This window comes from Manis pentadactyla, chromosome Y (genome assembly GCF_030020395.1).
Source record: "Manis pentadactyla isolate mManPen7 chromosome Y, mManPen7.hap1, whole genome shotgun sequence".
NCBI classification, from domain to species: Eukaryota; Metazoa; Chordata; class Mammalia; order Pholidota; family Manidae; genus Manis; species Manis pentadactyla.
Genome location: NC_080039.1, coordinates 8,652,546 through 8,662,247, shown reverse-complemented (window position 1 = coordinate 8,662,247; position 9,702 = coordinate 8,652,546). Strand labels below are relative to the sequence as shown.

Here is a 9,702-nt window from a genome sequence, read left to right as displayed (position 1 = left end):
TACTGTTGTTTCTGTCTTGGTGCACCCCACCCTCCACCGAATATCTACACACACAAAAATTATCTGTTTCTTTACAGTTTGAAAAACTTCCAGTGGAATTGAGCCCCAGTGGAGCTGAGACAGAAATCCAGTGTTCTGTCTTAAGATTTTTTTTTTAATTTATGTTTCTTTTTTAATTGAAATTGCTTTAAGGTGGCGTTTTCATCAAGATTTCCAAGTTTATTACCATGAAGTTTATCCATAGCATTCTCTTATAATCTGTAGTCATACAATTTTTTCATGGCTAATGTATATTTTTGCCTCCTGGCTTGTTTTTCATCTTTGCCTGTATTGTTTTTTTTTATTGTTTATATTTTTTCTCCCAGGAGTCTACTCTTGGTTTTACCTAAAAGGTTTTATTCTGATTTTCATTTCCTAGTTCTTTAATTCAGCTTTTCTATTTATTAGTGCCTTCCTTTGGTGAATATAAGTGATGACTACAAATTATAGACCTCTGTGCTGATCCTTATACATAGATATTTGTTTGCAAGTAGACATAGTAGTTGAATGAAGTCACATGGAACAGCTGACAACCGATGAGCTTGAGTAACAGTTTTTTTCAGCTTTTAGTTATCTTTGTTATTTGGTTATCCAAATATAACGGAATATATATTACTGCAAATAATGTGCTTAGTGGCCTACAAGTTCACCTCTCCCTAATATTCCAGCAGTACCCATTTCAAAACCCACCAACTTATTTGAAGATATAATTAAGAAAAGTATATCCTTCTTACATTTAATTTACTTGCAGTTTTATTGTCTTTTATACCTTTGATAGTTAAGATTAATACTTAAACACAAACGTTTTGCTTTAGCCTAAGCATTCATTTGTAGAGGATTTTTAGCAATAGTTTAAAAGTAACCTAAAGTTGCCTATTGGTTGTGGATTTTTTAATGTATTAATTGAAAATAATATACACAGAGAAGGAATTTAGTGTCTGCTGCTCAGACGTCTTAAAATGCAGTACTTTGCTTTGTTAGCTTTGAGTGCTACCTGCTGGCTGAGGACGGGGCCATGATGATGCCTTCTTGAGGCTATGAGGACACTGGTAAAATGATTTGGTGAATTATATACTTAACATTCCAATTAAACAGGCAGCCATCCAATTTGTGCAAACCAACCCGAAACCAAACTTCCTATGATATAAAATGGCTTTTTTTTCTGTTTCCCAAATTACTCTTTAGTTGCCTCAAGTATCCATTTCACTTCTGTAGGTACCATATGGACTGTGGACTCCCCTGTGTTATTCTGGTGATGCTATCCTAGGATTTCTCAACCATGACCCTCTTCAGATTTGGGGCCAGATGATTATTTGTTGTGGGGAGCTGTCATTTGCATTATAGGATTTTTTTTGTATACCTGGCCTCTACCCATTAGATACTAGGAACACTCCTCAGTTGTGACAACCAAAAATGCCCCTGGGCCACAACATCTCCCCTGGTTGAGAATCAATATATTATCATAAATCCTTATAATCTGGCAGTTTCTGACCTGATGTTAACAGCCCTAAATTAAAATGCCATCCACTGTGGTCACAGACAGATAATACTATAAACAGTTTATCAAATAAAAAGGTACCCAAAGTTCATCTACAAATTAAGGGAATATTGGGGAGAAAATAAGGTACAAAAATTTCAGAACTACTGTGCTGTTTTATTTGTGTTTTGTTTTCCTCAATAAGCAGAGGTATTATAGCTTTATCTCTTGCAGTCTTTTGTAATTAACCTCTTATAGTCAATAAGGTATAACATAATGAATTTCAGATGAGAGGATCACCATAGTTTATTAAAGTTCCAACTCTGGTTGTTCATTAATAAGGTTTCTACAAAATAAGTATCTAGTAAAAAGCAGGAAAGAAACTTTTTTAACCTATTGAAAATAAATTTAAGTGACAGCACACTAACTTACATTGACATACCACTTTATACTTTACAAGATGGAATTACACTTCAATGTAGTTTTTCAAGATAAAAGGCTGCCAAGTAAGTTGCTTATATATAACCTAGTTATGGACATGAAGCTAGATCTCCTGACTAAAACTAATTTTTTTTTCACTGTGCTATAGTGCTTTTACAACATACATTTGTCAGTAAATTCTGCTTCAGAAAAATTTACATTAACCTTAGTGTGGGAAGACTAAAGACGGTTCTGAACAGAATCCAGAAAAATAATGAGTTTCATGTGTGGGCCTCTTTATCTGAAAAAAAAGATTGTTTCATTTATATCTATTGACCTAGTGTGAAAATTAAACATCAGTAGGATTGATTTTGTGTTAATCAAGAAAAAAATGTTACTTTTAGCAGGAGCTATGATATGTGAGCAAATGAGGTTTTCATCGTCCATTTCCAAAGTAAAATGGGCATACTAACAATATTATGATTATAAAATCCATGTTATTTTTGGTGAATAGAAAATGAGGCAAGATAAACTGGTTTAAAATATTGATGTTTGTTTTCTTTTTAATGTAGCTTTAAATTTTCTTTTTATCTTTTAAAAATATATACCATGTTTTTTTAATAAGGTTTTTTAAAAAGTAAAATAAAAATTTGCTTACTGGCATAGAACAGGATGACTTTATTAACTTGATATTTTACAAATATGAACTTTCCAGTCATTTTTTACCAGTTCCCATTAATTTTCACAGTTAATATAAAGTGAGTATTCTACCATGGAATTTTACAAGAGATGGTGATGGGTAACATTGGGCTTAAGAAAGTATGATACACTTTTGTTAAAATTTCATCATGATTACTCTAATTAATTTAAATCCTGAATTTGAACTAAGTTGTTTGATTATTAATTTATAATGAAGGTGATTCATATGAAAATGTTTTATACTTTAAATACAAAATTGATAGCACATCATGTATGGCTTAGCCTGTATATCTAGTGATGATATCTGCTTTCAAAATTGCAGTCTGCTGAAAATTCTGAAACTATGAACTCAACCACCATCTCCAAAGAGGCCAGCACCCAGTTCTCATCATCTACAACCAGCCAAGGCTATGTTTTACCAGAAGGCAAAATCATGCCAAACACCATTTTTGTTGGTGGAATTGATGTTAGGGTATTGTATCCGTATTTCATTTGTTTTAAAAAATACTTTGTGAATAATGAGATTTTGGACCTGTTGGAAACATAGGTATTTTTGTACTCATGCAAGTTTGGAATTGGTTTTATATTAACCAATAGGGACTAAAACTGTCTTTGACAAAGAGCTACAGGTAGTTAGGGGATACTTGAGGGAGATACTTCCACAACATTAAGTCTTCTTTATAGTATAAGAAAAGTTTTTGAATGCTAAGTTTTTACTCTTGAAGTCAAATTCTTCTTTATAGATGGATGAAACCAAAATTAGAAGTTTCTTTGCTAGATATGGTTCAATAAAAGAAGTGAAGATAATCACGGATCGAACTGGTGTGCCCAAAGGGTAAGTAAAACATGCTGAGTATAAATTATAAAAAGTGTGCTATGGCATCTATAGAGTATCAGAGTAGAGTTCAAAACTGATATTCTTACATTTGTATAAATGAAGTCTGGTGCTTTGTCAGGTTCCTTTATGTAGAGGATAAAAGTTTGTTGCCAGCTCTTCTATTTAATAATTTCTCTGATGTTTGTATTTAAATGTTCCCTGTCTTCATTTATTGCACATAAGTGGGTTAGTCAGTTTTATCAATTGTTTTCTTCACACATTTCACAGTATTTTAAATTTTAACCATCTTGATGTAGAAAATAAATTCAGGGTCTTAGATACGAATTTTCTGTTAATGAATGAGGTTTCCATGCTACCTTACTTCTGACATAGATCAGGGTAAGAAAACAAAAAAATGTGGTAAGATTTATGCAGGATCCATTATGTACATTTTAAAAATACTTATCTCAGTATATTCTTCATCCTTTATCATGATTCTGTCAGTTATCTCATTGACTACTAGAAGTTTTAGGTCATACTTACAGCAGTGATTTTATACTTATCTGCCCTTTAGCTATGGATTTGTTTCATTTTATAATGACGTGGATGTCCAGAAGATAGTAGAAGTAAGTAATCTTATGGGAAAATCTCTTAATTACCTTATGTTTAATTAAGTTTAGGTTAGTTTTGTTTAGTATTGTTTCAGTCCTGAATTCTTGTATGGAATACTATAAATATATATACTTCATGTTTGAAATCCCAAACTTAATCTTACATAGCTTGTCAGAAATGATTTTTTATTGGGCATATCTGGCTTCATGAACTAGAGACAGGACTGGATGGATAGCATGTAAAAGTTTTTTATCAAGTTCATGACACCTCTGAACACTTTGACTAGAGTAGTGAGGGTAGATAAGATAGCTTCATGCAGATAGATTTTTATTTGGTGTGGTTGCAGTCTGATCTCTGACTGTGGGGATCTTAGAGAACTAGGTTACCAAAGTTTTAGAAGTAAAGGCTTCAAAACTGATCTGGTTTCGCTGCTGTTTTTATTTTCAGTCACAGATAAGTTTCCATGGTAAAAAGCTGAAACTGGGCCCTGCAATCAGGAAACAAAATTTCTGTGAGTAGAGAAAGGAATTGATGTTGACAGATGCATAGCTTTTCAGAGAAGTGAAAATAGGTTTTGTTTTCTTTTTATCCTTTGAAAAGGTGCTTATCATGTGCATCCACGTCCTTTGGTTTTTAATACACCACCACCACCACACTTTCAGTGTCTCTGGAGCAGTCACAACCCTGTAGGTTACATGCAGCCTCCAACCATGATGCATCCTATAAGTCTGTATGTGCAGGTGAGAATTCTCTACAGTCCTGGCTTTTTATTATAGTTTTGGAGATCTTATAGATGGGGCCTTTTAAAAGTAAGCCTATCTTATTTCTGATTTCTGTGAGATTATATCCATGATTTCCATAATAATTGATATATATATGTCCCTGTTTGAATACTTGGAGTGATGGAAACTTAACTGCATTTTTCAGCAACCTGTCATTCTTAGTGTTACTCCTTATACTAAGCTAAAATCTGCTTCCATATACTTGGTAAACTTTTATCTTAGAACAGACCCCTATGGCCACATAGCAAATATTTCTTCTTTTTTGCCTGTTGTGACAACTCCTTAAATATTTAAAAGCAGCTTTCCTTATGCGTGGTTTATTCTTTGTTAAGGTTAGCAGTTCTTCTCATTATTCTTTATATTTGCAATGATTTTTAGATGCCTCCTCGTACTGAGTGCTGGCATCCAGATGTATTCTGGTTCTAGAATGGATAGGTTCCTGATGACTTAGCTGTATTTGTAAGTCCTATGAGTTTCTGGCATATAATTTATCTGGTCCTGGTTAGTTTAATATTTGAAGTGGGATTTGGAGTATTTAATATCTCCTACTGATGATAACACTTGGTTCATTTTACTTTCTTCAGTTTAAAAGATGTTTGGAAGAAAAGAAAGACAAGATAATGTTAAATAGGTCTACATTGCCTTTCATTTGTTTACATTTTCCATCAACCAGAAGTATAGGATGGTATATATTTTATTTTTCCTGTTCTAAGCATGGCTAGAAGAAAACTCCTGTTTGCTCCTAGTACTTACTGTGAGCTATTACCTCTTCTGGCTGTACTCATGTATGCTACTATGGTCGATGTTTTGATTAAGTAAATATTTATTGAAAGATACAATACAAAGTGCAGTCTCATTTCCAATTTTGGGTTATACACTACCCTTAACATTTAGAAGTAAAATACAGAAGGAGCCATAAAATCTATAGAAGGACTACAGATGGATTACACCTGACCCCAATAATATTGTCAAAAGAATAACAAACTGCCTGAAAGTGTTTATAGAAAGAAATAGCAGGTGTGTCAATATAACTTTAACATGGAAATCTGAACTAATAGAGCCTTATTACCAGTGTAAGAGAGAACTTTTAATTGGAGGTAAACAAGATAAACTTAGGTTGGCAAAATCAGTCACTTCCTCATTTATCTCTTTCTCCTCCCTACCCAAAAAGCTAACATTCAACAGAGAATGCTTTTTTCTTCACGAAGCCAGTCACTCAAATAGAATCCTGCATGGTATATAGAAAAATAATGAAGATTTATTTTCATATTTTTGTTATATTAGGAATAATATTTCTTCTTCCTTGTTTTTAAAAATTTACCTTGATATTACATTCTTTATGTAAATTTTATTTTCAGGCATATCCTTATCCAAGTTCACCAGTTCAGGTCATCACTGGTTATCAGCTGCCTGTATATACTTACCAGGTAATTTAAGAAGGAACAAAATGATTTACTTTGGAATATTAGTGAAGCCTTTATCTATGTAAATTTCCCCAGTAGATTGTTATTTAAACTAGTTGAGTAGGCTTACATACAAGAAAAAATAAGAATTTGTCTAGAATTATGGGCTGTATTACTTAAGAATAAGGGAATGATATTTTGACAGGAATATACTTAGCAGGTTTTCTTCTGTACTGTCAAGATTTGGTGTCCTCTCCTATAGTTCCACATGTCTTCCTCCATCCTTGTTGTCAAATAGCTGAAATAATGCAAGCGGAATATAAATTTGTATCAAATACAACTGGTATTTGATACCAATGCTCTGATCCAAATGCTCTGAGATTGGATTGAGCATTGAATTCCAGTTGTATTTGATAATACCAAGATAATAGTTCTCTGAATTTCTTCCCATGGAGAGGACCATATTTATGACCCAGGACCATATCTATGGTAATAGGTTCAAACAACTGCTATCTCTGAGTTTTCCTGAAAGCCAGCTACGGAAAACTGAGGAAAAGGTGGGGTTTATATATGAAAATAACAATAAAACCCTCAGGTACTGTAAACATAAAGTACATCTTACTTCCATTCTTTTTCTTTTATTGTAACAAGTTCAAGGAGCCAGCATGACAAATAAATACCTCAAAACTGTCTCCTCTCTGTGTGAAAATATATAAGAATATGTAAATAATAGTTACTTCCTTTTTTTTTAAAGATGCCACCACAGTGGTCTGATGGGGAACACAATAGTTATGTTATTCCGCCTCTGGTAAGGTGAATTAACCAAACATATACTTCCCTATTCATTATTTTAATATTTTCTTGTTTGACTTATATATCTTGACCTTTAGTCATATGTATGCCTAGAAATATTTTTAAATTCCCTTTTACATTATGTGTTAGGTTTTCTTAATTTCTCGCCAATGCAAATATATACTCCTGTGGTTGGAACTGTGCTGTTTCTCATTATTTTAGTGTGTGTAAATGATGGCTGCTCTCCATACAACATTACTCATGTGCTTGTTGATACATTGCATAATCCAAGAAAGGTAGTATTAATACCTATGCTAATTCTAATCTTAGGAATCTAGAATTGGTATTGAATCTGCCTCTTGGTTTCACACATAAAAAATCTGTTGAAGAGAAATTAAGAAAAACTTTGCTACTAAAAGCTATTGTATAAGAACAGGATAATAACAAAAGAGGGTGCTAACTCTTAAAACACTTGAGCCTTTGTTACCTTCTGTCTTTCATCAAGACTGGATCATTGAAGGATGTAATACGGGTTAAAATTCTTAGGCACTGGGAAATTCCTATTGCCTTGCTATATGTTGGAGTTTACCTTTTCTTTGACTCCTTCTAATTATAATCATGTTGAAGCTTAGAAGACATTTTAAAATAAAAGATTGCTTTACTGCCTTTCAATTAAGTCCACACTGATACTTTCAGTATCAGCTCAACATTTTGAAGAATAGATTGTTTAGAAATGTATCTAATGAATATCTCTTTACTCACACTTTTATTTTAAATGTAGACTTATACAGCTGTTAACTACTACCACTGTAATGAAGTTGACCCAGGAGCTGAAATTTTGACAAGTGAATGCTCCATTCGTGAAGCAACTGCATCCTCTGGAAATGGCCCACAAAAGGCAAACATCTCATTTTACTTACTAATATTTATAGCCTCATATTTTTTTCAAGTTTTAATAATGGCTCTTTATGAAGCAAGCATGTTTGCCCAAATTTAAATATGGAAGCCATAAATTACAGAGCTTAACAGTTGATATTTCAGCAATTTATGTAAAAGTTGATGAAATCTCAGTACCTTGAAACTTTCATTGTATACATATAGTTTCTGATTCAGTAATCTTACCCTTTTCCATTGTCCTTCCATTCAGTAATCTTTCCATTTTCATTTTTTAACCATACTTTCATAAATACTGCATTAACATGATTTGGTAAGATGCAATAGGCAAGTTTCCTTAGGAATCCTACTCCACAAAAGTATGAATTATATCTGCCTTGTATTTTACCAATTCAAACATTTACAAGCTAAATTATAATACATAATTATGGTATTCTTATAACATTTGGTGGCTCTTAAGAGTGGTGGAGTCCTTAGTAATAACTGAAGTACTGAAATAGGCAGAGTTGTTTCTCTATTATCTTTAGATCAGATTCCTATAATAATGCTGTCACTCTTGAATTCTATTTTGAATGAGTAGGAATGTAGAAGTAGTTGATATGATGGGGAAATCACAACATAATGTTGAAGATTCCCATTGCAGTGTGTGAACTTCATCCATTTGTTTCTCAGGGGGAAAAATGCTGAGAACTATGAACTATAGGATGTTCAGAACTACTGAACAATTCCCTGATTTGATACATGAATTAAAATTTGAAAAAATATTAAAATAGTGTACAGAGGTTTTATCCTGGATATTTTTTTCTTGAAATGCTGAAGTTCATTGTTACTTACCTAAAGAAAAATTAAGGAACTGAAGAGAATATCTTAGGGTTTTACTAAATTGAGCTTTTTCAACCAGTGCTCTATCACTAAGACTAAGATTGCACACTGTTTCTTAAATATCAAAGAGAAGTTACATATGAAGTGACATATGGTAAGAATTACAAATTACATAAGAATTCTTTAGCAAGAAGTGTGTGCATTCCATAATCTATTTAAAAATGTTTAAGAGTAAAAGGAATAATCTTTAGATTACTGAAAACTTCTGTTTCAGAAATCTGTGGACCGAAGCATACAGACGGTGGTATCTTGTCTATGTAATCCATAGAACAGAGTGAGAAACTCACTTGTTACTCAAGATGACTACTTCAAGGTATGAAAGGAAAAGTATACATGATAAAATGCACATTTGTCAGTTATGAATCATCTTTTTTCCTGTAGTATATTTAGTTTGAGTTCATGTAGAGCTTTTAATTGAACTCTTGGCATTTGACTGTAACCCAGAAAACCATTGTGAGAGGGTTTTGCCTGGCAGTGTATTTTATGTTGCTCAAACTTCGATACAGTAGAGTTTGTCCTTGGGAAAGAAACCTTTAGCAGAAGCTGACAATTGAAAAGGTTCCTGAAAGAGGAGAGTTGAAAGAGAATATTGGCTTAACCAAATACAAAAATAAAATTTTAGATGACAGAAAGCAGAACTTAAGAGTACATGGATATTGGACTAAAGAGAATAAAAGAAATTGATCACTCAAATGACATACCTGAACAATGCTAGGAGAGAAGAGATCATGTGAAACAGTAAAAAGAGCTGAGTAGAAAGAAATGGAAGTTGATTCAGAGTTGGTAAAATGGAAGAGAATGTGGGTGTTTGAATTTAAGTTCTTCTTTCTGGTCCTGGTTCTACCACCTCAGACAAATCACTTAAATCTTACTAGGACTCCAGTT

General features: G+C 32.8%; 1 protein-coding gene across 1 annotated transcript; it reads left to right on the top strand.

Moving 5' to 3' along the window:
• Positions 1 to 2,978: 2,978 nt before the first annotated feature.
• On the top strand, positions 2,979 to 9,085 carry LOC130682156 (deleted in azoospermia-like). Its single transcript, XM_057496304.1, has 9 exons — positions 2,979 to 3,107; positions 3,379 to 3,470; positions 4,027 to 4,078; positions 4,512 to 4,575; positions 4,665 to 4,804; positions 6,205 to 6,273; positions 7,004 to 7,057; positions 7,823 to 7,939; positions 9,032 to 9,085. Exons 1-9 carry the CDS (start codon positions 2,979 to 2,981, stop codon positions 9,083 to 9,085), a joined length of 771 nt encoding a protein of 256 aa, XP_057352287.1.
• Positions 9,086 to 9,702: the final 617 nt, after the last annotated feature.